This window comes from Vombatus ursinus, unplaced genomic scaffold (genome assembly GCF_900497805.2).
Source record: "Vombatus ursinus unplaced genomic scaffold, bare-nosed wombat genome assembly UNPS02014773.1, whole genome shotgun sequence".
Classification (NCBI taxonomy): Eukaryota; Metazoa; Chordata; class Mammalia; order Diprotodontia; family Vombatidae; genus Vombatus; species Vombatus ursinus.
The window spans coordinates 19,707,645-19,735,456 of NW_020954551.1; the positions used below are offsets into that span (position 1 = coordinate 19,707,645).

The window sequence follows — 27,812 nt, forward strand, 5'->3', positions numbered from 1 at the left end:
ATGCCTACTATGTGTGCATGGCACTGTGCTAGGCCCTGGGGATTGAAGACAAAAAAATCAAACAATCCTTGACCACAAGGAGCTAACATTGTAATGGACAGATACAACATGTATACAGATAAAAAAATACACGTAGTTTGGGGGGGGAAGGAGAAAGCATTAAGAACTGGGCTAATCCACTATCACCATTAGGCCTATACCCCAGAGAGGTCAAAAAAGTCAAAGTTCTCAGATGTAGTAAAAATTTATGACAGCTCTTTTTGTATTAAACAAGAACTGGAAACTAAAGGGGAATGGAATGGGTGAACAAACGATGGTACAGAAATATAATGGAATAGTATTGATCATAAGAAATGCTATTCGGGATAGTTTCAGAGAAATCTGAGAATAATTGCACGAACTCATGCAGAGTGAAATGAGCAGACCAGGAGAACAATTTATATAATAACAAGAAGCAAACAACTTTGAAAGCTGTAAGAATTCTAACACACTGACCCACCTGGATTCCAGAGGACCAACGATAAAACACGTTACTCACCTCCTGACAAAGAAATGATAAGACTCAAGAGTACAGAATAAAACTTATTTTTTGGACATGGACAATTCAGAGATTTGTTTTATTTAACTATACATAACTGTTATAAAGGGCTTTGGGGAGTGGGTGTGGGAGGGGTTAATGGTAAGACAGCAGGAGAGAAAAATCAATTTTTCATTAAAAATTTTAACTAAAGAAAAAAACAAGTTAATTTCAGGTCTGCACTGTACACAAGAATATATTTTTCAGAGTTAATAAAAAAAATTAAAGATTACTTTAATTCTTGGGGATAAAAAGTACAAGGCTGACCAGGAAAATCTTCCTGTAGTAGCTGGGCTGAGTCTTGAAGGAAGCAAAGGTTCTTAAGAAGTGGAAATGCAGGCTATGTGCATTCCAGGAATGGGAAATGGTAAGAGCCCTTTGGAAAACAGCTAGCAGGCCAGTTTGGCTGCAACACAGAAAGGGAGAAGGGATATAATACGAAATAAGTCTGGGAAGGCAGGATCTAGTCTACAAGGGCTTCCAATGCAAGGCAAAGGAGTCTGTATTTTATCCTAGGGGCAACAGTGAGCCACTAAAGATTTTTAAACAGTGAAGTTTAACAGGCAAACCTGTATCTTGGCAAGATTAATTTAGTATCTGATGGAGGCTAGACTGAAGTAGAAGAATGGCTGCAGGGAGTTATTACAAGAATCCAGGTGAGAAATGATAATGGCCTCTGTTAGGCTGGCAGCTTTATGAGGAGAAGGAAGGAGAGAGACACAAGAGATGTGGTGGAAATACAACCAATCAGACTTGACAATGATTGACAGTGAAGAGAGCGCGGGAAAGTAAGAACTGCGGATGAACCCAGAGTTGCGAACCTCAATGGTTGGGTTGGTGGTAGTGCTTTCACCAGAAATAGGGAAGTGTGGATAAGGAAAGAATTTGGGAAAAGGAGTAACAATCTATTCTCTTTTGGAGATGCTGATTCTGAGATACCCATGGGGCAAATCTCCAGGTGAAGATGTGAAGGAGACAACTGGAAATGAGAGATTATAGTTCAGAAGCAAGACTAGGACTGGATGGAAGATTAGAGATTCAGCTCTCATGGAAGCGGGTGAGACTGTCTAGAGAAAAAAATCTAGAAGAGGGCTCAAGGCAGAGTTTTAGGGAACACACTCCTGTTTAGCAGAAGGTAGGTGATGATCCCAAAACAAAGGACTAAGGAGATATCTAACACTTAAGACTGGAACCAAGAGAAAGCAATGGCATGGCAGTCAAAGGAAGAGAGGATAACCAGAAGCAGGGGTCAAAAGCAGCAGTTTATGGAGCAGCTAAGTGGCTCAGTGGATAAAGCACCATCCCTGGAGTCAGGAGGACCTGAGTTCAAGAATGCCCTCAGACACTTGACACTTACTAGCAGTGTGGCCCTGGGCAAGTCACTTAACCCCACTGCCTAACCAAAAAAAAAAAAAGTAGTTTCAGAGAAAAATGATATACATATAAAATCAAAAGGTATCCATTCCCCAAGAGGTAAGCAGTCAAAGGATATGTACAGACAATTTTCAAAAAAAGAATTGCAAATGATTAACAACTATATGAAAGAATGCTTTAAGTCATAAACAACAAGAGAAATGCAGAGAAATTCTGGCAATGTAAAAAACAAAAGATTTCAATAAAAATGTATTTTAAAAAATGAACACTGGCCATCTTGGATAAGCGGCTCTGTTGAGCAGTGTGATCATATACCAGGTTAGAAGTGGATGAAAAGTGATTGGAAGGTGGAAGACCAGAGGTAATAATTATAAGTGGCTTTCTCTAGGAGTCTGCCTGTAAAAAGGAGAAAAGATACAAGATAATTAATTGCTTGAGGTATAAGTGTTGTCCAAGGAAGGATTACAGAGGCCTGGCCATGTCTGTAGGTAGCCAATGGAAAAAGGGAGACTGAAGATGGGTGGGAACGAGACAAGCTCCTACGGGTGGTGGGAAGGACAGGCTTAAAGGGAACAGGCAGAGATGTTGGAGGCATGAAGAAAGGTCACCTGTTATTCAGAGACTGGAGCAAAGGAAGAGAAAAAGTCTGGAAAATGCTGAGTAGAGAAGAGGAAGGTCACAGACACGGCACCCATTTTCTCTGTAAAGCAGGAAGCAAGGAAGGACTCCTTCTGTTGTAAGGGAAGGGGATGAGGATGAGGTAGGGGATTGATAGACAGATGATTTAGAATAACCATCATGGGAAACGTGATGAGTAAACTAGGAAATACAGAAATAATCTTTCATGAAAAGTAACCATTTTAGTGCAAAAGCACTCCCTCCATAAAGGATGAGTGGCTACAGACAAAAACATTCATCATCAGGTTGCCAAGTTTCTGGTGATAAGCTTCTCCAAATGTAGCTTGGCCTGTACTGGCACAACAGTCACTCTGCTTGTTGTAAGGCCTGTACTTGAAGCCTCCCTCTCCAGCTCTGAAGGACTTCCCATAGTATGTACCCTGTTGGCATAGCCTTAGAAAACCCAGAATCCGGAGGCGGAGCCAAGATGGCGGAGGGAAAGCAGTGACTTGTTTGAGCTCTCCCTCCAAACACGTATAAAAAATGGCTCTAAACAAATTCTGAAGCAGCAGAACTCACAAAAAGACAGAGTGAAACAAATTTCCAGCCAAAGACAGCCTGGATGGTTGATCTTAAAGGTATATCGCGCCGGGCGGGGAGAGGAGGGCAGATTGGCGTGGGAGCGCAGGCTGCAGCGACCCTGGAGCAGGCCTCAGAGGACTGAATCACAGGCAGCTGTGGTGGTTTCCAGACTTCTTAACTCACGAAAGCCAAAGACAACTTGGAAGGCCAGTGGGAAAAGTCTGTGACTGCAGTGAGAGAGGAGCTAGGTCTCAGCTCGAGTGCGGCCATGGGCTGCGGCTGTTTCCTGAGCTTCCGGCCCACGGACAGAGGGTGAATCGAGTGGCTGATCAGAGGGGTATTGCAGGGTTCTCTTAGCCAGTGCTGAGGCAGGAATCTCTTGCTTTACCGGTGCTTGGATCTGGGTCACAGTTCTGAGGGGCAGTCCTGGGGCAAGGAGGAATGCTGGTGTGGTAAAGCTTGTTGTGGCGGTAGAGAGAAAACACCTCGCCCCTTATCATAGCACCTTGGAAGAACTGAAAATTTTCAGGTCCCTAGATGTATCTCTGAAAACAGTTGTACAAACCCCTGAAGCTTGGGACAGTACATTCTCCACATTGGAAGTAGACTCTTACCTTAACAAAGACTTTAAAACTCAAGTAATTGGCTGGGATCATGAGTAAGCAGCGCAAAAAGAGTCAGACTATATTATCTTACTTTGGTGACAAAGAAGATCAAAACATACAACCGGAAGAAGACAATCAAGTCAAAGCTCCTACATCCAAAGCCTCCAAGAGAATATGAATCAGTCCCAGGCCTTGGAAGAGCTCAAAAGGGATTTTGAGAAACAAATAAGAGAAGTGGAGGAAAAACTGAGAGTGATGCAAGAAAATCATGAAGAACAAGCCAACAACTTGCTAAAGGAGACCCAAAAAAATACTGAAGAAAATAACACCTTAAAAAACAACCTAACCCAAATGGCAAAAGAGGTCCAAAAAGCCAACAAGGAGAAGAATGCCCTAAAAAGCAAAATTGGACAAATGGAAAAGGAAGCCCAAAAGATTACTGAAGAAAATACTTCCTTAAAAATTAGAATAGAGCAATTGGAAGCTAGTGACTTTATGAGAAATCAAGACACTGTAAAACAAATCCAAAAGAATGAAAAATTAGAAAACAATATGAAATACCTCATTGGAAAAACAACTGACCTGGAAAATAGATCCAGGAGAGAGAATTTTAAAATTATTGGACTATCTGAAAGCCATGATCAAAAAAAGAGCCTAGACATCATCTTTCAAGAAATTATCAAGGAAAACTGCCCTGATATTTTAGAACCAGAGGGCAACACAGAAATTGAAAGAATCCACCGATCTCCTCCTGAAAGAGATCCCCAAAGGAAAACTCCTAGGAATATTGTAGTCAAATTTCAGAGTTCCCAGGTCAAGGAGAAAATATTACAAGCAGCCAGAAAGAAACAATTCAAGTATGGAGGAAACACAATCAGGATAACACAAGATTTAGCTGTTTCTACATTAAGGGACTGCAGGGCATGGAATGTAATATTCCAGAGGGCAAAGGAGATGGGACTGCAACCAAGAATCACCTACCCAGCAAAACTGAGTATAATCCTACAGGGTTAAAAATGGTCATTCAGTGAAACAGAGGACTTTCAAGCATTCTTGATGAAAAGACCAGAGCTGAATAGAAAATTTGATTTTCAAATACAAGACTCAAGTGGAACATGAAGAAGTAAACAGGAAAGAGAAACTCATAAGAGACTTATTAAGGCTGAACTGTTTACATTCCTGCAGGGAAGATGATATTTGTAACTCATGAGACCTTTGTCAGTATTAGGGTAGTTGGAGGGAAAAAATTATATGTACGTACATATATGTAGAGATAGATAGACAGATAGAGGGCACCAGGTGATTTGAAGATGAAGGGGTCATATCTGGAGAATAAAATTAAGGGATGAGAGAGGATTATACTAGGAAAAGGAGAAAGGGAGAGGTAGAAAGGGGTAAATTATCTCACAAAAAAAAAACAGAAAAAAAGGCTCTTACAATGGAGGGGAAATGGGGGAAGGTGAGAGGGAATGAGTGAATCTTATTCTCATAGGATTTGACTTAAGGAGGGAATAACATACACACTCAATTGGGTATGGAAATCTGTCTTACCCTACAGGAAAATAGGGGGGGAAGGGGACAAGAGAGTAGGGGAATGACAAAGAGGAGGGCAGATTGGGAAAGGGGGTAATCAGAAGCAAAGACTTCTGAGGAGGGACAGGGTCAAAAGAAAGAATAGAATAAATGGGGGGGCAGGATAGGATTAAGGGAAATAGAGTTAGTTTTTCACAGCATGTCTACTATGGAAGTGTTTTGCATAACTGCACATATATAACCTACATTTAGTTGCTTGCCTTATCAATGAGGGTGGGTGGGGAGGAAGGAAGGGAGAAAATTTGGAACCCAACGTTTTAAAAACACATGTTTAAAAAAAAATGTTTTCACATGAAAAAAAAAATAAAAATAAAAAATAAAAAAAAATAAAAAGAGAAATGTTCACAAAGTATAAAAAAAAAAAAGAAAGAAAAGAAAACCCAGAATCCCCTCAATGCCATGGAAAAGACTGGAAGAGGACTTTAGGAGAAGAAATCAAAACCTCATCTCTGCACTACAGGGCAGTCACATCTGTGTATTTAGTCAGAAAGTTACCAGATGGGGATAAATATCATAAAACTGGACACCTAATGAGAACAAACCAAAACAAGCCAGCTCTATGAATTGTGAGTTTACCCTGAAATGCTTCTTGATTACTCTGCTCCTGACTCCTTTCGGGAGAGGCCATCATTTTTGCAAATGCTATAGTCCACCAAGGCTTGTACTTCAAAACTTTTCGAATAGCTTCATCTTCAAAATAGTCCGCTCTAGAAAAACAGGGAATGTGCTTGTTATAATAAACTGTCACATCTTTTTTTTTTATTTTGAATCTTTCTTTCAATAAGCCACTTCAAACTGAATACACATATCCTAGAATCCAGCTAGTGGATAGAATGCCAGGCCTGGAGTCAAGGAAGACTCATGTGCCTGAGTTCAAATCTGGTTTCAGATGCTTACCAGCTGAGGGACCCCAGGCAAGTCACTTAACTCTGTTTGCCTCAGTTTCCTCACCTGTAAAATGAGCTGAAGAAGGAAAAGGCAAACCACTCCAGTGTCTTTTCCAAGAAAAAATAAGGTCACAAAGAGTCATACACACTGAAAAGGACTGAACAACATCAATGGTCCTAGAAGAAAAGGTGGTATGTCCAATACATACTCGTAGTAATTTCTAATTACACTTAACTTTTTCTTAGTTACTTGGTTACTATGTAACCAAGGAGAAACATACACTACACAAGGGGCCTCCCATATTCCTAATATTTTCAAAAAGTAAAAGCACATGACACACCCCCCCTCTCTCTTTCATAAGTATTCCAAAGTGGAGATGTGGAACATGTCGAAGTCCTAGATCTGGCAGCATCCAATTGTCTGATGCTGCTCCACACATCAGGTGTCAGTAAGGCCATTATAAGCAGGGAGGTTTTTCAATCAAAGAGGAAAAAAAATCAACACAAAGACTCAAGCAGTACTAAGAATCTACAGACAGCCACCCACCATCTACTGACACTTTGGAGTCTTTTCCTTTTTTTCCAAAGCAGTGTAAAGCAGTTCTTAATATAACGATGGTGATGCACAGAGGAGGAGCTCGGCAAATTAATTAATTTTAGTTACTGTAGCTACTGACAAGCAGGCAGACAAAAGAGAGAAAGGGAAAGTTATATTCACCTTTCCCCCATGGGGTTGGTTCTTCCATTGTGTGGTTTTTCCCTAATTGTTCCTGCTTTTTTCTACCCCCAGAGACAGAGAACAGCTCTCAGACTTGTACACACTTTTTTCACTCCCTGGTAGAAGAAAGTGGCATGGCATCAGGGGAAACTACAAGAACAGAACACTCCCTTGGGAAATTGCTTTCACATTCTCATTAATCATTCAACTTAAAGGCTTAGTTATCACTTCAAAGAAAGCAGAAAACTCTTTATGCTAGAGAGATAAGATAGTACTTAGAGAACTGCTCTTGCAGCTTCGCGTCAGTCCCAAAGTTACGGCACTGACCTCTACTTGTAGTCCAAACTGAAAAGAAGGACTAAGCAGAAAGGAGGGCTAACTAGGCCATTTTAAAATGGGGAAGACAGGGAAGAAAAAGGCTGCAAGAAAAATTCACGGCATGCAAATGAAGTCCTACAGGCTGTTCTAATTTGAGTACTACTTAAAGAGTAGTAGATTTAGAGTCTGAATCTGGCCTCAGATACTTTCTAGTTGTGTGTCCCTGGGCAACTCGGTCTGCCTCAGTTTTCTCCGCTGTAAAAATGGGGCTAATAACAGAACCTAACTGGAAGGGCTGTTGTAAAGATCAAATAAAATGAGATAATATATGTAAAGTGCTTTACAAATCTTAAAACATGATTTAAATGTTAGCAATTACTTTTCATTATTATTAATATTAATATCAATACTGACCATCACAAGATCAAATGTACAATAACTTGGTAGGCTGATTACATGTAGTATTTGCAGTGACTTTTGACTTTCTTTAAAATTACTTTTACAACTGTTCAAATGCTTAAATCAATGACATTCAAGATGACTTTAGAAATGCAACATTAGCAGAATTTAAGATTATAACAGGGGAAACCACTCCATCTACCAAAAAATGCCTTAAATAGAAGAGAATGTAATGGAAAATACTAAAAAACACTATTACCAAAAGGCCCTATGGGCATTCTGCATAAAATATAATTAAGGCAATGCATACCCGACAGTACTCAGCTACCAGGAAAATTTCAGATAAAGACCAAATTCAATTTATACTTTAACTAGAAAATCACCAGCACATCATAAGTGTACCTACCTCTCTGAGAACACACTTTCTGACAAGATTTCACCCAATAAAATTCAGTTAAAAATCCAATCAATTAAAGTCAAATCCCTTATTCTTTCAAATTCTATTATTCCAAAATGTATTTGTTCATTTTCTTGCCTCGGAGGCAAAGTATACTGAACATATTTCAAACTTTCTTTGATGACTCCAGTCAAAATTCTGATACACAAGCCTCATTTTATAGGAATAACCCATGTACTACTTCCTTAATTGGTGATTTTTCACAAGATTTATATTTTTTAAGCAAATTTTACCACAACATTATGAAATCCTAACATAATGGTTTGGGATCCATCATCAAACTCACAAATCATACAGTAAATTTCTTACTTCAAAACAATTAGGAATCTCTGAGAGGTCTCTATTTCTCTACACTCCTATTCCTCTCTATGATGCCACTGAGATGGCTCCTATCTGACACCACTGCTGTTCCTTTGTCTTACGCCTGCCTCACCCCCACCCCCACCCCCACCTGTGGTTCAGAGCTTATTCTTCTTTCAAGCTGAAAGGAAACCAAATCCCCAAATAGCCTGTTCTTCCCTTCACATTTCTTGGTGACTTCAGCACCTCTTTGCAGACTACAAAAGGACTAGGTGAGAGTTCAGTCTGGCGCTTCAATTTAGGAAAACGATCTCAGATCTCTTTCAAGACCTTTTACACCCACGGATGTGCATGTGAACTTGTACAGATGGACATGTGTGCTTTTATAATCAATTCTACTCCTCCCCCAGGAACCTCTCTTTCATGTATAACATGGTCTTACTGAACTATCTGTAACTTTGTTCCTTCTAACATTCTGTTTCACAGAATAATTAATGACTCTAGGCAGGGTATGCCTACATAATAATTCAGGAGCAGATGGAGTAAGATAGGAGACGAAGGTGAATTTATATTAACCCCAATAATTATGTATGTCACAAATGGGGAATGGCTGAACAAGCTGTGGAATATGAATGTGACTGAATATTCCAGTGCTGGAAGAAATGACAAAATCACTGATTTCAGGGAACCTGGGGAATATGAACTGATTCAGGGAGAAATGGGCAGAACTAGAACTTTTCATAGAAAGGCAGCAATATAAGCACAGTTCTTTAAAAAGGAAATTACACATTTCAGCCTTTTCACTCATTCAGATTATTCATATTACATTGAATTGGGAGAATTTCACCTATAACCATTTCCCCAAGCCTAACATTTTAAATAGTATCCCATTTACCTTGGCAGTTTCCCATTTTTGTAAATCACTTTTTTTATTTCTAGGATCCCCAAGACAATAAACCAAAGACATAAATAGGAGAAAGGGACACACTTTTTCTAAACTACTATTTTTCTGAGTTCACACACCAGTTGGGAATGAAAAGAATCAGTATGTTTGCACAAGAAGTTAGGCTAGCATCAAAATACATGAAGTAAATAATTCACATCTACAATCAACAAGTGTACTATTTAGCAGCTAACACACAATCATCTGTAACAATCTGTAAAATGGCTGAAATTTGAAACTTCGAATATCTAGGACACCAAATGGGACAAGACCATACCTTCCATTCTCCCATTTTCCTCATTTTTTCGTCTTAACTGAAAATATTCTTTTCAGAGGTTACGGCAAAAAGAGCTATTATTTGTTAATAAACAGAAAAGATTAGTTCTTGCACACCAATTAAAGTAATGAACTTCTGGATAAAAGGAAAAAGATGAAGAAAAATACAATTCAATGACTACAAAACCAAATTTCTTAATGTCCTTAGCCCAAGCAGTTATTTTTCTGTTCCCTTTTACAAGAGCTAGGCCGTTGTTCTAATTAAGCTCCCCCTCTCTCAGAAATGTTTGTGATGCCCTTACCCTTGCCTGAGAAATCTGCTGACAATGAAGATTCCACTTTAAATATTCAGCATGAATTTAAATGGGCTTCTTCAAATTGCTCTTCAGCAGACCTTTAAAACCACCAATTGGTGAGATAAACATAATTAGAAATGGCAACATAAATGGGGAAGAACCTCTGAGGTCCTCTAACATATAAAAGACAGCCTGCTCTCGTTGTCCCTTAAAATGTCCCAAAGTCTTGCTGCTTATCACTGTATCATATAGAACATGGCATTTGCACATAAGATATACTTTATTCCAATTAGTTTCATACTGTGACAGGAGATAAAATATTAATTACTAGAGTAGCAGCAAGCATTCACAGATCATACATAAGAAGGAATTGGGGGAAAATGTTAAGTTCTTTCTCTAATTTTAACAGCAGATTCCAATTGTCAAAAACTTGCTTCCAAAAAAAAAAAAAAGCAAATTTGTCAGGAATGAGAGCTTATGTTTAGAATATAATCTGGAAAAGCTTTTGCAAGGTAATGAATCAGTCAAAATGGTAAATTCAGAAAAGTTCTTTAAAATATATTCATAATTAATATTTTGGCACTATTAAAATCTTCAAATGTTTGAATAATCCCAGTAAGTTCAAATAAATACAAATACACAAAGTTGTATATACCCAAAGGCATTTAATGATTTGAATAACAAACTTAACTACACATACCAAAACCTGCTATGACGATGATTTAAAATAATGAGGGCTACCGGATCACTTTATGATGCTTGACCAAAAAACCGAGCAGTACTATAGTCAATATGATAAAATAATAACTAATATTAACGAAGCACTTTATGGTTTCCAAAGAGTTTTACACACTTGATCTCACTTGAGTCTCACCAACAAACCAGTATAAACAGGTACTATGGGTATTATTATCCTCATTTTAGAAATAAGGAAACTGAGGTTAAGAGAGGTGAATTATTCATAGACAACAGGCAGGATTCAAACCCAGGTCATCCTGTCTCCAAGTCTGACACTCTATCCACTATGCCATGTTTTCCTCTTGATTCCAAAACTCAGCTCTGGCCTTTATTAAAGAACTATTTAACTACATCTTGACAAGAAGACATAGAAAATGCAAAATTGTAATGTTAAAGGTAGACTACAGCTAACAGAAGCAAGAGGGAAATGCACTTAAATATCTATATTAGCATTCTATTTTTACTTCCTTGGTGAAGAATTATTCATTAGCTGAAGACAGAATTTAGTTCATGAAAAGTATTGGCTAAGCCTGGACCTTTGCTATAAAATGCAAAGAAGGTAAAAATTGAACTATACTTATGAAAAATCAGATGCAGTTTTGTGTACTCATGGTTTGATCATTTCATTTAAAAACCAACTAAATGATTAGCCTTGATAATAGAAATACCAAAAATATCCTTATTCACTAAATTTAGTATTCTATTTTACCCTGGACAAACAAAGCTTGGAGTATCTATTCAAAGCTTCTGCTGCTGCTAAGGTAGTCATCTAGGAAATAACATTTTACACATCTATTTACAGTTATGTATATTTAGCTCATAGAGGCACCGCCCTCATAGATTAGCTCAATGGCCAGTTAAGCTAGAAGAAGCACCTTGTGTCAAAGTCATATCACAGAAGAGAGACTGTCTGGATTTGCAGGCAGGGGACCTCAATTCAAACTCGGGCTGTTACATACAACCTGTGTAACTTGGTCAAGAAGTGACTAGGCTGCAGTTTCCTCATTTATAAAATAAGAGAGTGGGCTTAGATGATCTAGATGATCCCTCCCAGTGTGAGATCCGATGGCCTCCATGAAATTTTCAAAATCACTATTTCCCCCCAAAAAAATCAATTTTCAAAATTTTCTTCTCAAAACTGGGGCCAGGGGAGGAGTGAGGAAGAAATATGTTGATGACTTTATTTCACCCACTAAAAGCTCAAAAGAGTATGAAGAACTTAACATTGTACTTACAGGTAATGATCGGGATCAAATTTTGACTCTTCAGCAGCTAGGCGCTTCTGCCTTCGTTCGGCTGGGGGAGTGGAGTCTGGCTCTTTGACATCAATGACATCACTCAATTCATCCTAGAGGCAGTAAGTTAAAAAGAAGAAAGTGAACCACATCACCTCAAATACATACGTCAGCCTCGAGACACAGAGTTCAGACAAAACATCAGACACAAGAAGTCTGGTTTACCAGTAAGTTGATTCTGTAAGACATGGTACCTGATCCTATCAGTAAAAAGGAACTAAATAGCTCCCTCTGAAGATACATTAGAGTAAGCTGATATTTACTACTGAATTAAATGGAAATTCAATATATCAAACTGAATAAACTCATTATGCTTCCTTACATTCACAACTTTTCAAAATGCTTTCCTGTCTATTAACAGAGAAATGCCTCATTAGAAATGTTTGAATTTTTCACTTAGGAAACTAAAGAAAACTACAAACAAAAGCATTTTCAAGAAATTAATGTCTCCAATAAAATTTTTCCACTTACACACATGTATTTGTCCCAATCCAAATAGGCATATACTAGGGAGACTCCTTAGATGGCCATTTCCCTTTGGACCCTGCTTATGAGGACAACAAGCCTTCACCAATATCCCCAAATGGCTACAAACCAAAACAAAATAGGTAAAGCTAAAGGAAACCACAAGTGTCCACATTTACATACGGCAGCACCTGACGGTTTACAAAGAGTTCCCCTCACAGCCTCGAGAGGTCAGTAGCATATGTTTCATGGATGGGGTTTGCCGTGGTCAAACAACCTAGACACTGAAACAGAAAGTAAGTACGCTGCTACAGTAAGTACACTGCTCACTAGGAACAAATAGTTCAATCCTACAATCAACAAGTGAATCTAAGACAAGTTGGGAGCAGGTTCCAACAGCTCATTGTGGGATGAAATCTGTCTACAGAACTAACACGAGGGATACTACTACAGGCTGGTTATTATTAAATGCACGGTGGGCAGGCGAAATCCTAATTATACACTAGCGAGAGGTGAAGAAAGCCTCCAACAGGCAGAATAGCCAAGCAGTACAAAGCAGATCTAATGTAAACCACTGTCTCATTTGAAACAACTCCAAACTCTTCCCGGAGACCACTCATTTCAAGCAGCAGTCACTAGAGCGAAGGATGCTCCGGTGCAAGCCATGACCAGAGCCGTGGCTGTGGTGTTCAACATGACACACGCAATGACAGAAATCCCCAAAGGGCTTTAATATTGCCGTGTACCAAAGCTATATGCCCAAAATGAACGTCCAAATTACATGCAGCTCTAATGAGACAGGAACAAAGAGAATGGGAGTGGACCACACACACTCCCACGTCACCAGCTGAGGGTGTTGCGAGCATGAAAGTTGGGGTGCACTTTGCCCCCGTGTGGATGGAGCTGAGACCCTGCAGCAGGCCAGACAGGACAAATGTGGCTTCTGAGACTTTGAAAGGAAGCCTTTGCTAACTGCTCTAGTCTTCTGTCTGGTGGCTCATTCGTTTTATCTTCAGGCCCACTTTAAAACATCTCCCCAAGAGTACTGGAACAGGATTTCAGAATAATGACTGTTTGTTAAAACCCTCCACTGCAGAGCAACCCATTGCACTGAAAGTCGGACAGCGATCCAGGTACACAGATGCAGTATTTGTGCATCTAATTTTTCATTGTCTTCTCCCTGATATTTCCATGCTAAAAGAGAGAAGTGGAGAGAGAGGAGTACAGACTCAAGGGATCACCCAGGAGTCCCTGGCAGCTGGTGGCCTTCTGTGTGCAATCCCCCTTCTCCAAATGCTGGCAGCAACAGGCCTAGAGAGTCACAGCACCACAGAAGCCCTCAAGCCCTACCACCCTCATGTCAGGGACGTTAAGTGACTTGCCCAAGGCTACATGGATAATAAGCCCTGGAGGAGGGACTAAAACTGAGGTCTGCCTCATCCAAAGGCAGCAAACTATACACCCGTTCGTCATTTTACATGTGAAAGCAGTATTTTAGAGTATGTTAAAGTTGACTTTAAATCTACAATTTTGAATTAGTAGCAATTTCCTCAAAGCTATTATTCATGCAGCAATTATTTCAATTTCTTCCAACTGCATTACTGGCATAAATTATTAAAAGGGTCATATTTTTAGTCTAAAGCTATAAATCTGTTTTAATCACACAGAATGATTATCATAAATAGAGTATGTAAAATTACACAGGACCCCTCCATAGAAACCCAACTATGCAAGTTTTTTTTTTAATTTCTGGACCCATACCCATAAAACACAGCTTTATGCCACATTAACATTCCCCCAAAAAAGTGTTCTTTATGACACCTCAGTTTGGACACATTTGTGGGAAGTCCAGTAATTTCTTAATGTTCACGAACATAATGGTTAAAATTAATGCAAAAGGAAAAAAGTATAATCTTATAGAATCTCGAAACTAAAAATGATGAAGAGGTCACGTATCTAATATAACCTATACCTTGAAGGAAAATCCTTTGGAAAGACAAAACAGATTGATCAGGTGGCTTTACTTGACTACTAATTAAGCCTCCTTTTATAAGATGGGAAAAAATTTTAAATGAGATTCTATTAACCTATTTACTTTTCAGGGAACATATTTTAGTACAAGCACAGACCAGTTCTAATCCAATAAAGAATAAATCCTATATTATATAGGCATCAGAGAGAGGACTAAAAGAACATTAAGGCATTCCTAACTTATATCAGCAACCCATCAGGAAATCATTAACCTCTTATTTAACTACCTAAGGAAAGTCTCATGACAGGTAACATCCCAAGTAAATCATTGTTTCCATGTTTGTACCTTCATGATCTTATCAGACCTTCACACAACAATAAAACTGAGGCTCAGAAGAATTAAGTTACCAGCCACAGAACACACAGCAGAGCCCTGGAGGAGCCAGGAAAAAACCCAGGCCTCCCTCCTCCAGGACTGAGCACTGCACACCTGTTCTCACAGTTACATCAACAGATTAACATCCAATAAACCAAAGCACAGGATGTCCCAAAAGTTTTAGTGCAGCTTTAGGATACTAAAACCGCACAAAGTCTGTTGGGACACACTGGATCCTGTAAGCTGTTAAGAAATGTTACTTTAAAAAAAAGACTAAGACAGTAGCTCTTAAATATTTTCATGCTATAACATCCCTTGGGAAAATCACTTAAAGTCTCTTCCCTTTTTCTCATTTATCCTCAGAATGTAGCATAATGTTCAAGCAAGGGTAAATGAAAATGGTATCTTTTCTTTGTTGTGACATCCTTTCTTTTCATCTATATTATATTTATTATTAACAAATATCAGGTGCCCACTGGGTAATAGTAGTATTTACATGGTGCCATGTGCTAAGCCCTTTACAATTATTATCTCATTTGATCCTCATAACAACTTGGAAGCACGTGCTATTATCACCATTTTACAGATGAGGGAACTAAGGCACATAGAGGTGAAGTGACTTGCCCAGTGTCTCACAGCTAGTCAGTGTCTGAGGCTGGATTTGTACTGGGGTTTCCCTGACTCTAGGCCCAGCACTCTGTGCACTATGGCACCCCCTAGCTTCACCCTTGTCATTAGGAGCTTAGAATAATAATAAAAATAGTCAATAAACATTGAATAATAACTCACATTTTTGTCAAACTCAATGAAAGTGCTGTGACTATAAGTTTGAGAAACACTGATTTCAAATGTAAGAGAAAAGTCCTAGATAGTCTTCAAAGGAAAACAACAAACCTGCAATCTTTTAAACACTCCTGTGCGTAAGTTTCCAAACCCATAATGCCACTGTGAATTCAAGTCACTTTCTGTTAATTCTTCATAAGGAGACTGTTCGATTTCCCAGTCAAAGTCTTCCTCATCTTCGTTAGACTCTACAGGAAGCTCAGAAGAACCTAAATATGTTGAATATTATAACGGAAACAGGATTATTTTCATTATATTATGGAAATTACTTTCTTATCAGAAATTCATCACAATGGTGGTTGAAAGTCAAGTTCATCAAGTTTTTCATAGTTCCCAAAAGACCTAACCTTACACTTCGAAATTTTCTTCTAATTAATTCTTTATAGAAGGGTTTTTGTGTTTCTTTTTAAAAAATGCATGGCAAAATAACAACAATAATGGCAGCTAATATTTATACAGCACTTACTTTACATGCCAGATGCTGTGCTAAGCACTTTACAAATATCTCATTTGAACCTCACAACAACCCTGGGAGGCAGGTGCTATTATTATTCCCATTTTACAGATAAGAAAACTGAAGCAAACACAGGTGAAGTAACTACTAGCTATACTGCTATAGAAACTACAGCAGCTGGCAGAAGGCTAAGCCCAGTGACCCCTCCGACCATGAGGACTTCGCGGAGATGCTGAACTCTGGCCACTGGAATGACACAGAGCACCGCCTAGCATAGACACTGAATCTGTGAAAAAGAAGTGATCTTCTGAAGCCGCTTCCCCATGGCTGTAATTATGACTAAACTTTCTTAGTAACCTTTTTTCTCAATAAATTTTGATCCCCCAGCTAGTATCTGAGGACAGATTTGAACTGGGGCCTCCCTGACTCCAAGCCCAGAAATATATGAAAAAACACGACCTTCAGGCAAATAAGCACATATTTTGTAACATTCTCTGAAATGGGAGAAAAAAACATAAAAATAACTACATAAGCAACATTTTCTTCCAGCTGGGGAATCCCAGTACATTTTATAAACATATACCACAACTTTTTTCTTCCCTTCCACAAACTTACCCCTGTTCCCTCATCTGACCTGCTCTTCCACATCTCCACCAATCATGTCTACCCTCCTGCTGCTCAAACAATTCCAAAAGCTTTCCTGTTCCTAATGGAAATGGACATACATACCTGTCACTTCCACAAGTGGCTTTGCAGATCTGGATTTCTTTGATGCCAGGAGTGATGTCAGCATATCCAGTCCCTCAAAATGCTGACCAGGGGTCTCTTTGGACATCCGAAGAGTAAAGATTCCTTAAAGATGAAATAATTTTTGAATTAAAAGGATTTACAAGTTAGCACATAGTATACAATCTAGCAGACAGTACAAAATTTCAAATATTTCAAAATTGTTTCTAAAGAGTGCATGTAGCAGTGAACTAGAAATTCCTGAATTAAAAACTCTGTCATTCCTTTATCTGAAAATCACTCCTATTATTTCTGTCTCTCCCTAGGCCTCCCTCCTCCAAACCCATTCATCACCCTGATGGAGATCTCCAATCTCTCCACTTCTCAGCATCTTCTCAGGCTGTGAGCCTTGCTCTCACTTCACTTTCCTCCTTTGCAGATCTCCATCCTATAGCTCCAGTTCCCGTAGGACTAATTACCATCTTTATCCAGATGACCCACAAATCTATGTATTCAGTCCCAGGCTTCACACTAAGCTTCAGCCCTACCTCACCAATTACCAGTCATACATTTCAAGTTGAATGTCCTGGGGATATCTCAAATTCAGCATGTCCCATATTAAATTCATTGTTTTTCACCCTAAACCCACTCCTTCCTCTTCCAAACTTCCCTATTTCTATAAAAAGTACCACCATTCTCCCGGTCTCCCAAGTTGGTAACCTCAACGTCATCCTCACCATCCAAATTCCTCCCTCACCCCACATACCCAATCAGTCACGAACCTTGCTGTTTCTCACTCACAGTTTCCAGTTCCTCCCCACCTGGAGCCTAAATTACAACAGCCTCCTACGTGGCCTCCACGCTGCCACAAGTCTCTCCCAACTCTGGCACCTCCTCTACTACAGCCAAAGCCAAAGCGATACTGCTCAAGTGAAGCTCTGACCATGTGATTCCCATCTTCAATCAATTTCACTACAACCTCATCTCAACCTATCTCTCCAGCCTCTTGGACGTGATTTCTCTCTCCTCCGACACCCCAAGATCCAGCCACAATGGCCTTCTCTCAAGGCTCCCATCTGCATGCCTGGAATGCGCTTCCTTCTTTCTGACACTTCAAACAGTCTCATCTTCTGCAAGAAGCCTTTCCTAATCCCCCCAATTACTAGTCCCCTCTCTCCTAAACTACCTTCTATATAACTACATATATGTAATTCTCCTGCTTCTATATGTATTTCACATCTGCATTAGAATGTATGCTCCTTGTTGGTAGGGAATCCCATTTTTCTCCAGCAGTTAGCACAGTGTTAGTCACATTGTAGGTGCTTTAAAAATGATGGCAGGATGACTGATAGAGACAGGCTCAAAAAATACACTGTAGCCAGATTGCTGAGGGCCAGGCTAAAGAGACTGGACAGAAAATGAGGAGTTAACAAAAAAATTTGAGCCGAGGGATGTCACAGTCAAAGCTGTGGGTAAGGAAGATTATCCTAGCAGCAATATATAGAACAGGGATGGGGAACCCAAGGCCTGAAGCCTCCAGGATGCAGGTTCCCCACCCCGGTACAGAACAAATTAGCAAGACATTAAATACATTTGTTAGAAATCTATTCCAATTTTCTAGGTCAAAGGCCTTGAAATAAGGTATTAGCAATGAGAAAATAAAGTGAACAAATGTATTATGTTGCGAGATAAACTTGAAGTTTCCTGTAAACTATGTAAAGAAAATTGAACCTGTCTTTGAATGTCACTCATAATTATTTCCAGGATACCAGCAAGCTAAGGTATTAAAGTTTGTCTTAATTTTAAAACTGCACAAGAATAATATCAAGATGCTATGCTATCACTTCCATAACAAAGGTCACTGTTCATAAATGATGTCTCCTAAATATCTCTCGATAACTAAAAAATGGGTAAGTATAGATTAATAACCACCACCATAGCTGACAGATTCCACTTTAAAGGTTTCAAAGCACTTTTTATTATTCCATTTAACACAGAATATAAAATCACAGAACTCTAAAGCTGAGACTAAGCTCAGAGATTATCTAGTTCAACTCTCTTATTTTATAGATAAGGTACATTATGATAAAATAAAGTAGATTAAAATTACAATGGCAAATAAAAGCATTAAAATAAAATGTCAAACATGCTACATTAAGGAATAAACAAAAAGTAATAGCATATTTTATTAGACTGATTCTAGTTCCACTTAGAGATCCTCAAGTTACAATGATGTGGTTATTCCTGGCATAAAGAATCCAATGGTGTACCTTTATCCACATCATACGAACCATCTTCAGCTCCATTTTCTACAATTCTTCCAGGAAGAGTTAATCTGTGGAATTGAAAAAGACTTTATTAAGCACTTAAATCAAACAGCAGTGTGTTTGAGCTATTCAGCGACATTACAAAAATCCCAGTGAAAAGCACTTACCTAAAAAAAGGCCAATAAAATGAACAAAATCACATATGAAATAATCACTCTGCAAGTTATTAATCTTTTTTTCCCCTTTGAGGAAGCAAGATGTGGATCTGTGAATTTGGTGATATGGAATCACCACCCACAAACCCAGGTTACCAGCTCTAATACAAATCTGACTTAAACTGCACTAAACTCCCATATCCCTGGTAACTAAGTTGCCTGAGGGTTTAAGAGGCTAAGGGACTTGTCCAGGGTCATTTAGCCAGTTTTTGTTTAAGGCAGGAGTTGAAACTAAGTCTTCTGATTCTAACATTGGCCCTTTATCCACCAGGCAATGCTATCTTTCATTAGCAGCTTACTAACCAGGATTATATAGTAAACTGGCAGCTGGGTAGCAAAGAATCCTGAATAAGACTTCAAAAAGACCTGTTTTTTCTAATCCTCCCTCAGACACTTAGTAGCTGTGTGACCTTGGCCAGTCATGGAGCCCATCTCAGGCTCAATGTCCTCACCAGTAAAATGGTGATAACAGCTTCTACCTCACAGGATAGTTCTAAGACTCAAGTGAGCTACTACTATATGTAAAGCACTTTACAACCCCTAAGGTGCCATATAAACGTTAAGTTATTGTTAAGTGGTATTCCTTTCCTACTTGTCTGGCTGAGACTTCTCAGCCTTTTTTTTTTCCAATTTATTTCTTTATTTTGTAGGCAATTGGGGTTAAGTGACTTGCCCAGGGTCACACAGCTAGTAAGTGTCAAGTGTTTGGGCTGAGGCTGGATTTGAACTCAGGTCCTCCTGACCTTAGGGCCAGTGCTCTACCAACTGTGCCACCTAGCTGCCCCTTTCTCAGCCTTCTTTACAGTATCAGCATCTACATCCCATCCCACCTCTGCTGTATGGATGGTACCTCAAAGGTCTACACTCTTTCCTGGTGATCTCATCAGCTCCCTCAAATCCAAATTACATCCTCTGAAGACTATTCCCAAATCTACACATCCAGCCCTCCTCTCTACTGGAGCTCCAGGCTGTATCCCTAACCACCTGGTGGACGTCTCTGCCTGGATATTCCATTAGCCTAACAAACTTGACATGTCCAATAAGAAACTCACTACCTTTCTTTCTGTTTCTGCCAAGGACACCCTTTTTCTAGTCACTCAAATTCACAACCTTGCAGTCATTTCCCTCTTCGACATCTTGACCTGGACAACCTGTCGGAATCTTAAACTTAACACGTCCCCAGACACGACTCATTATCTTTACCCATAAACTTTTCCCTCTTCCCAACTTCCCTACTACTGTTAAGGACACTTACAAGTCGCCAAGGCTCTCTCCCTAGGTGACATCCTCTATTCCTGTCTCATACTCCCTCCACAAATCTAATCTGTTGCTAACCTTATCCTTTCTACCTTCATAAGGTCTCCTGCTCCTGGTTTCCCTGCCTCGTGCACCTCCCCCACACCACTGTGACCTTCTTAAAGTGCAAGCTGACCACGTCAAGCCTTCCTACTCAGTACACTCTCCATGGCCTCCAGGATCAAACAGAAATACAGTCCTTTCACTTTTAAAGCCCTTCTGAGCCTGGCCCCTTCCTGCGTCTTATCAAGGACATCTTTCGACTCCATGCCTGAGCAGCGGCACTCACTCTCACCTCCAATACTCCTTCTACTCACTTCCACCTCTTGCCTTCCTTCAAAATGTCTCAAATCTCACTTTTTGAAAGAGGATTTTTCTAGTGTCCCCTCGTCAGTTTCCCATGATGCCTTCCCTCTGGGATTGCCTTCCATTTACAATGTACGTATCTTGAATGTGCATATTGGAGCTATTTAAAGCAATCAATCAATAAGCATTTAAGTGCCTACTATGCGCCAGGCACTGTGATAAGGGGTGGGGGACACCAAAAGAGGCAAAACACAGTCCCTGTCCTCGAGGACCTTACAATCTAACACAGGAGACAACATGCAAACAAATAACATACAAAGTAAGATACATATAGGATAACTAAGAAATAAGTAACAGAGAGAAGGCACTAGAATTAAGAGGGATTGTTGTCGTCTGTTGTTGTTCAGTCGTTTCAGTCATGTCCGACTTTCCATGACCCCATTTGGGGTTGTCTTGGCCGATACTGGAGCGGTTTGCCATTTCCTTCTCCAGCTCATTTTACAGATGAGGAACTGAGGCAGACAGGGTTAAGCGACTTGCCCTGGGTCACAAAGCTAGGAAGTGTCTGAGGCCAGATTTGATCTCACAAAGACGAACTTTCCTGACTCCACACTCTATCCACGGTACTACCTAGCTGCCCTACAAGGCTTTTTTCCATAAAAGATGGGATTGTAGTTGTGACTTAAAGGAAGTGTCTGCCATTAGGACAGGAGCTTCTTAAGGGCAGAAACTGTGTTGGTTTTTAGTTTCTCTGTATCACCAGCACTTACCACAGTGCCTCATCCATCTTAAGTCCCTTAATACCTTTTACTCCACTCATAGCACAATCAAGAAATAGAGTTCAGGTTCTCTCAATTGACCTACTACAATAGCCCAGGGCTGATTTTCCTACATCTGGTCAATTTCCTCTATAATTTATTCTCCAGTCAGTCAACCAAGAGGCATTTATTAAGGACCTACTATGTGCCGGCACTGGGGATACAAAGCAAGGTCAAAGGCGGTCCCTGTTCTCAAGGACCTCACAATCTAATGGGGGAGAGACAACATAAAAGTAACTATGTACAAACAACATATAGATAAGATAAACCAGAGATCATCTTAGAGGGAAAACACCAGCTTTAAGGAGGTCCAGAAAGGCTTCTAGGATTGTAGCAGAGACTTGAAGGAAGCCAGGAGGCAGAGATGAGGAGAAGGAGGAGACTATTACTGGCATGAAGAATTCAGGGAAAATGACCAGAGTCTGGAAATGGAGTGCCCGGTTCAAGAAACAGCAGGGAGGCCAGTCACTGGCTAGCAGAGTTGGGGGAGCAGGAAGAAATAGGGCAGTAAGGTACAGGAAGACTGGAAAGGTAGGAGGGGGTCAGGTTGTGAAGGACTTTGGGTGCCAAAGGACCCAGGAGGTGATAGGGAGTGACTGGAATTGATTAAAAAAGAGGGACAACTGAGTGGCAGGTGGACTGAGACCTGAAGAGATTTGAGGCAGGGAGCCCAACCAGCAGGCCATTGCAATAGTGCAGCTATGAAGTAATGATGGCATGTCAAAGGAGAAGAGGTAGTGAATTCCAGAGATATTCTACACCCCCACCTCCCCTTTCCAGCATTCTCTTATGCTTTGTCTTCCCCCTTAGATTGTAAGCTCCTTGAGGCCAAGGGCTGTCTTTCTTATTTGCATCCCCAGAACTAAGCACAGTGCCTGACACAAAGAAGGCACTCAATAAATGTTTACTGAATTGAAATGAAATTATAAAGGTAAAATTGGCAGGCCTTGGCAACACATTAGACTGGAGGGAGAGAGTGAGAAATCAAGGATGACACCTACATGTTATAAGCCTGAGTACCTGAAGGATTGGTGGTGCCCTTGGCTACTGTAAGAGGGCAGCTCAGAAGACAGGGAGGGTTCCACAGGAAAGATAAGTTCAGTTTTGGATTATGTTGTTGGATATGTTGAGTTTAAGATGTCTCTGGGGCATCCAGTTTGAGATACCTAATGGGCAACTGGAGATTTGAGTCTGGAGGTCAGGGCTAGATAAGCAAATCTGAGAATAATCAGCATAGAGATAACTGAAGCCTTGGGAGTTATGAGATTACCAAGTGAAAATGGTATAGAGGGAGAAGAGAGCTCAGGAAAGAAACAAAATCATCATCCACTGATGGAAGGTATCTTAAATTAAAACCTGATGCTTGAACCCATTCCATGAAAATGAATAAGCCTAGAGAGGCCAGAAAGAGCTGTTTGCAAGGATGGGTTGTGAGGGAATACTTAACACCAATTCAATTAGTCTCAACGAGCATTATATTAAGTACCTACAACTATGTAACTGAGCTACAAAGACACAAAGCCGTCAGCGAGATCACAGGCACATCTGAATATTTTGCAAGCACTGGAAACTGACTAGCTGGCATTTTATTTCCTCTACAAAGATCAGACTCAGAGCGGGAAAGGCCCTGGAGGTTATCTAAGCCAAACCCTTCATTTTACAGATAAGGAATCTGAGAAGTAAAGTGAATTTGCACCAAGTCACACAGGTGGCAAAGAAGCAGGGTTGAGGTGTGAAACCAAGTCTGCCCACAAATTCGGTTCTCCTTCCAGATTTTGGCACTAAAGAGTCACGGCAGACGTCAGACTTCTCCCAGTTAGTTTTTCCCAACCTTTTTTTCCCTCTTGTTTTTGTTCTTTTGTTTACGGGGAGGCTGCAAGGAGGTTTAATGAACATTTATTTTGTGCTACGTGCCGTGCACTGCACTAGGGGCTGGGGATACAAAAAGAGGCAAAGAAGGGGAACAAAAGGCGACGAAAATGGATTTTCACAAAGACACCAACCAAGAAGAGCTTCACCATCAGGGGGAGCAGAAAAGTGACAGAATCGACAGGCTGGAGGCCCCACGCGTGGCGCTTTCTTTCGAGTAAACGGTTTCACCCATTCCTTCCAGTTAAGGTGCCTCGTTAAGTTTGGGGGTTTGTTTGTTTTTTTAAGTTGGTGCTTAAGAAAGCAAGCTCACCCACGTCCCCACGACCCCGATGCTAGGAAGCCTCCCTGCATTCACCCCGCAGACCGGCCCTCTGGCTCCCACGCGCGCTGTCCGTCCTCCTCGCGGACTGTCACGCTTCCTCCCCTCCCCCCTCCCGCTCTCCTGGCGGGGGGCACCCCGCTGGGCGCTCCTCGCCCGGCCCCGCCCGCACTCGCCTAAGGAAGTACGGCTTGGCGTAGAACTTGAAATCGACGCCCTCGAAGTAGACCTCGAACTCAGAGACGCGCGCGTAGGGCACGCGGATGGCGATCGTCAGCGACTCGGCGTCCTGGCTCAACTCGAACGCGGGCGTGATCATGACGCGGCGAGGGCGCGATCGACGGCTCGAGGATGGATTGGCCAGACGGCGGACCCCCCACCGCGAAGACCGCACGCACAAGGAAGCCACAGACTAAGCGGGAGATGATGGGTAACTCTGCTACCGAAAACCTATCCCCATAGAAGAGATGCCCTCTTCGAGGATGCAGACAGACGCAAACGCTGAAATTTCTCGCCCCCAACCGAGGAGTGGAGGAACGCACGCCGGGGTCGTCAGGACAACGCCGCATGCGCTCCTTCCTTCACTGACTTAGCGTTGGATTTCCGGGACTCGGCGGAAACGGCGCTAGAGCAGTCAGGAAGTCCCGCCTTCGGTTGCCATGGGGACGCGGCAGCTGCTGGCGTGAGGAGGAGAGGAGATAAGGGGGGGGCGGAGCAGAGGTCACGGAGGGGGTGGCGCTGCCGCGCCTGGGACCCGGCTCTGCTGGGCTTTGTACGCCCTCCAGTCATTTCCTTCCTTCCCGGCCCGGGCCCAGAGGACCCTGACCAGGCCGCGGCGGCGCTCTGGGCCTCGGCTTCCCCAGCTGGAAATAAGAGGCCGGGACTCGCGGCCTCTGAGGAGCCTTCCGGCGGGGGTCCGCAATTCCCCCTTCCGCTCCCCACTCTGCCCTCCTTTTCCTCCCCCGAGTGGAACAGTAATAATGATAATAACAATAATAATAATAATAATGATAATAATAACATTAACAAAGCGTCTACTATGTGCCAGGCACCGTGCTAAGCGCTTTCTAGTACTCACAGGCTTCAAGCCCCATCTCAAATATCTGCCACCTGTGTGACCCGAGGCAAAGCACGACATCTCCCTGGGCCTCAGTTTCCCCCTCTGTAAAGGTTCTTCCACCTCTGGATGTGCACACCCCTTTGCTTTTCCTCCTCTCTTTCTCCAGCTTGGTATAGTAGTAGATAGGAGGGGTTAAAGTCCCCCCTCAAAATTTAGTGCCTGTGTCTTGGGCCTCAGTTTCTTCATCTGCAAAATGGCCTCCAAGAACCCTTCCAGCTCTAAAGCCATGATCCTTTAATCCCTTCCCATCTCTCCTGTGCTCTTAGCTGACACCTTCCATTTCTTCCCCCAAGTCTCTGCCCTCTTTACTGGCCTCATCCAGTAAAAAACATCCTGATAAAAAACAAGTCCATAGTGTTCTTGTCCCTCCTTAAATTGCCCACCTATTAATTTGGAAGTTAGGTTTCTAACAATGTTTCATACCTATGTTTGTGGCCCTATTCTAATTCTCTATGTTTATCAGATCTCTATGTTTATCAGATCTCTAGAAGAAACAAAACTGGGAGGGCTATGGCCAGTATGTTGGTTGACAGAGTTAGATCCAAAGAATAATTTCATTAGGCCAGAGTAATAAAACTTAATGGAAAGAAATGTTTGTACCATTAGGTTCAGAAACATCAACTGCTTATCAAATGTATATAATGGAGAAAAGATAGAGGCCTTTCCAGTAAAATCAGGGGTAAAGCAAGAATGCCCATGATTGTCATTACTAGTTAAAACCACTTAACAATTAATGCTGGAAATTCTAGTTGTAACAATAAGACAAGGGAAAAAAACATACAGCAAATCGATAATCAGCAAAACAACTTCATGCTAATTTTAAAATGGATCAATCACTGAACAGAACAAATATACAACATACAGAAGCCAACAAACATAGTAGCATGGTGTTCAATAAACCCAAAGACTCAGTTTACTGAGGTAAAGATTCACTATTTGACAAGAATTACTTGGAAAATGTGGTAGCAGCCTAGCAGAAATTTGGTATAGGCTATACAGCAGTATGTCTCACACCATATACCAAGATAAGCTCCAGATAAGTACTTAGTCATGAAAAGTGTCTCTCATCTCACTTCACCCTCACAATAACTCATACTGCACCTATTATCTCTGTTTTATAGATGAGGAAAGGCAAGGTTTGAGAGATTAAGTGACTTGCCCCAGTAAGTATTAGAAGCAGGATTTGAACCTAGTTTTCTCCTGACTAGTTTTAGTGCTTTTTACAATACACCAAACTGCCTCTAAGTGGAGAAGAGAAACATATGCAAGAAAAGGGCTTTTTCTGATGTGCAAGCCATGTCTACAGGATGCTTGCAAAATAAACCAATTCTTGATTAATTCTATGGTATAATCCACACATTGTTAAAAGCTGATAGATTAACCAATATGGTTTGTTTTGCTATCAGTGTTGATAACCAGAATAAACAAAGCTTATATTTATATTTAATTTTCTGACTTTAATTGTTAAGTAACTATATGTGGAAATGGAAATGACACTAAATAAGAAAATGAGAAAGAGCTTCAAGTATTAGAATCTCTATCTGGTTGTAAGTTAGGGCCTTCCTTTTATATAAATTCCTTAGGGCATGACCAAGTGTTTCACACAATGACTCTGAATGATTCAAAGACCTATTCCCAACCTAATTTTGTTTTCAACATTCACATCCACAAGATTTCGAGTTCCAAATTTTCTCCCCATCTCATCCCTCCCCCAACCCCAAGACAGCGTGCATTCTGAATACCTTTTCCCCTAATCTGCCCTCCCTTCTATCTCTCCCCCCTTCTCTTATCCCCTTCCTCTTCTATTTTCCTGTAGGGCAGGATAGATTTCTATACATCATTGCCTGTATTTCTTATTTCCCAGTTGCATGTGAAAACAATTTTTAACATTTGTTTTTAAAACTTTGGGTTCCAAATTTTCTCCCTTCCTCCCTCCCCATCCACCCTCATTGAGAAGGCAAGCAACTTGATACAGGTTATACTTGTGTAGTCATGCAAAACACTTCATGATATAATTTTGATTGGTTGATTCAATCAAGAAATATTCTTAACTAGCAAAGGTTTTAAGTGCATTATTCTTCTAAGCCTTGGTTTATTTTTCCATCTTGGATAAAGGTTGGTTCTAGGATTGTCAGTTGGTGCTAACTTGAGAAATGTAAATATGGTCAATCGGTGGGCACTGTCCCTTTAAAGGGAGCAAAAAAATGCATGTTCTGCCACCATCTTTGTCAGGCTGCCTCTCCAGTTATCACTCTTTATATGTTCACTTGGAACTTACTGATACACAAAATCATTGTTATGATTTAAATATGTCCTTTATAAGTACTTTAGTAAGTAGCCTACTAATGGCAAACAGCAGTGGAAAGAGGTAAGGTAGCATAAAATACATTGAATATTTTACCAATGGTGACTGGTAGAAGACAAGAGAACAAGTGACTTAGAATACAATATCATCCATGGGAACAAAAAAGGATGTAGGCTGGTCATGTATTAACAGCACGGGAAAAAAGCCTGAATACTATGGTGGTATTCAGAGGAATGTCTCCAGTACATAGAATATATTCTCTATAGAGAACATGTGGGAAGTCATAGAAAAGAATTGCATAGATTTAGAAAATGTGGATGAGTTGTTATCAGCACCTTTTGAGGAAGTACATTTGGGAATTATATGACATTCTAACCTTTTTAAAATTACCAAAGAAACATAAACTTTATGGTTGCAAGGTGCTTTTTAATTGCTTTAATTGATATATTTGTTTTGATAAAATCAATATTTCCAAACAAATTC

The 27,812-nt window shown here is 40.7% G+C and overlaps 1 protein-coding gene across 1 annotated transcript in view; it reads right to left on the reverse strand.

The window, feature by feature from the left end:
• The window catches only part of SHQ1 (SHQ1, H/ACA ribonucleoprotein assembly factor), a 102,736-nt gene extending 78,503 nt beyond the window's left edge, over window positions 1–24,233 (reverse strand). The window contains exons 1-6 of the mRNA XM_027863863.1: window positions 24,081–24,233; window positions 19,082–19,146; window positions 16,815–16,937; window positions 15,683–15,840; window positions 11,917–12,029; window positions 5,926–6,056 (exon numbers count right to left, since the gene is read on the reverse strand). Of these exons, the coding sequence (XP_027719664.1) occupies window positions 5,926–6,056; window positions 11,917–12,029; window positions 15,683–15,840; window positions 16,815–16,937; window positions 19,082–19,146; window positions 24,081–24,223 (733 nt within the window). The 5' untranslated portion in view covers window positions 24,224–24,233. The remainder of the gene's footprint in view (window positions 1–5,925; window positions 6,057–11,916; window positions 12,030–15,682; window positions 15,841–16,814; window positions 16,938–19,081; window positions 19,147–24,080) is intronic.
• Between the last annotated feature and the right edge of the window lie 3,579 nt (window positions 24,234–27,812).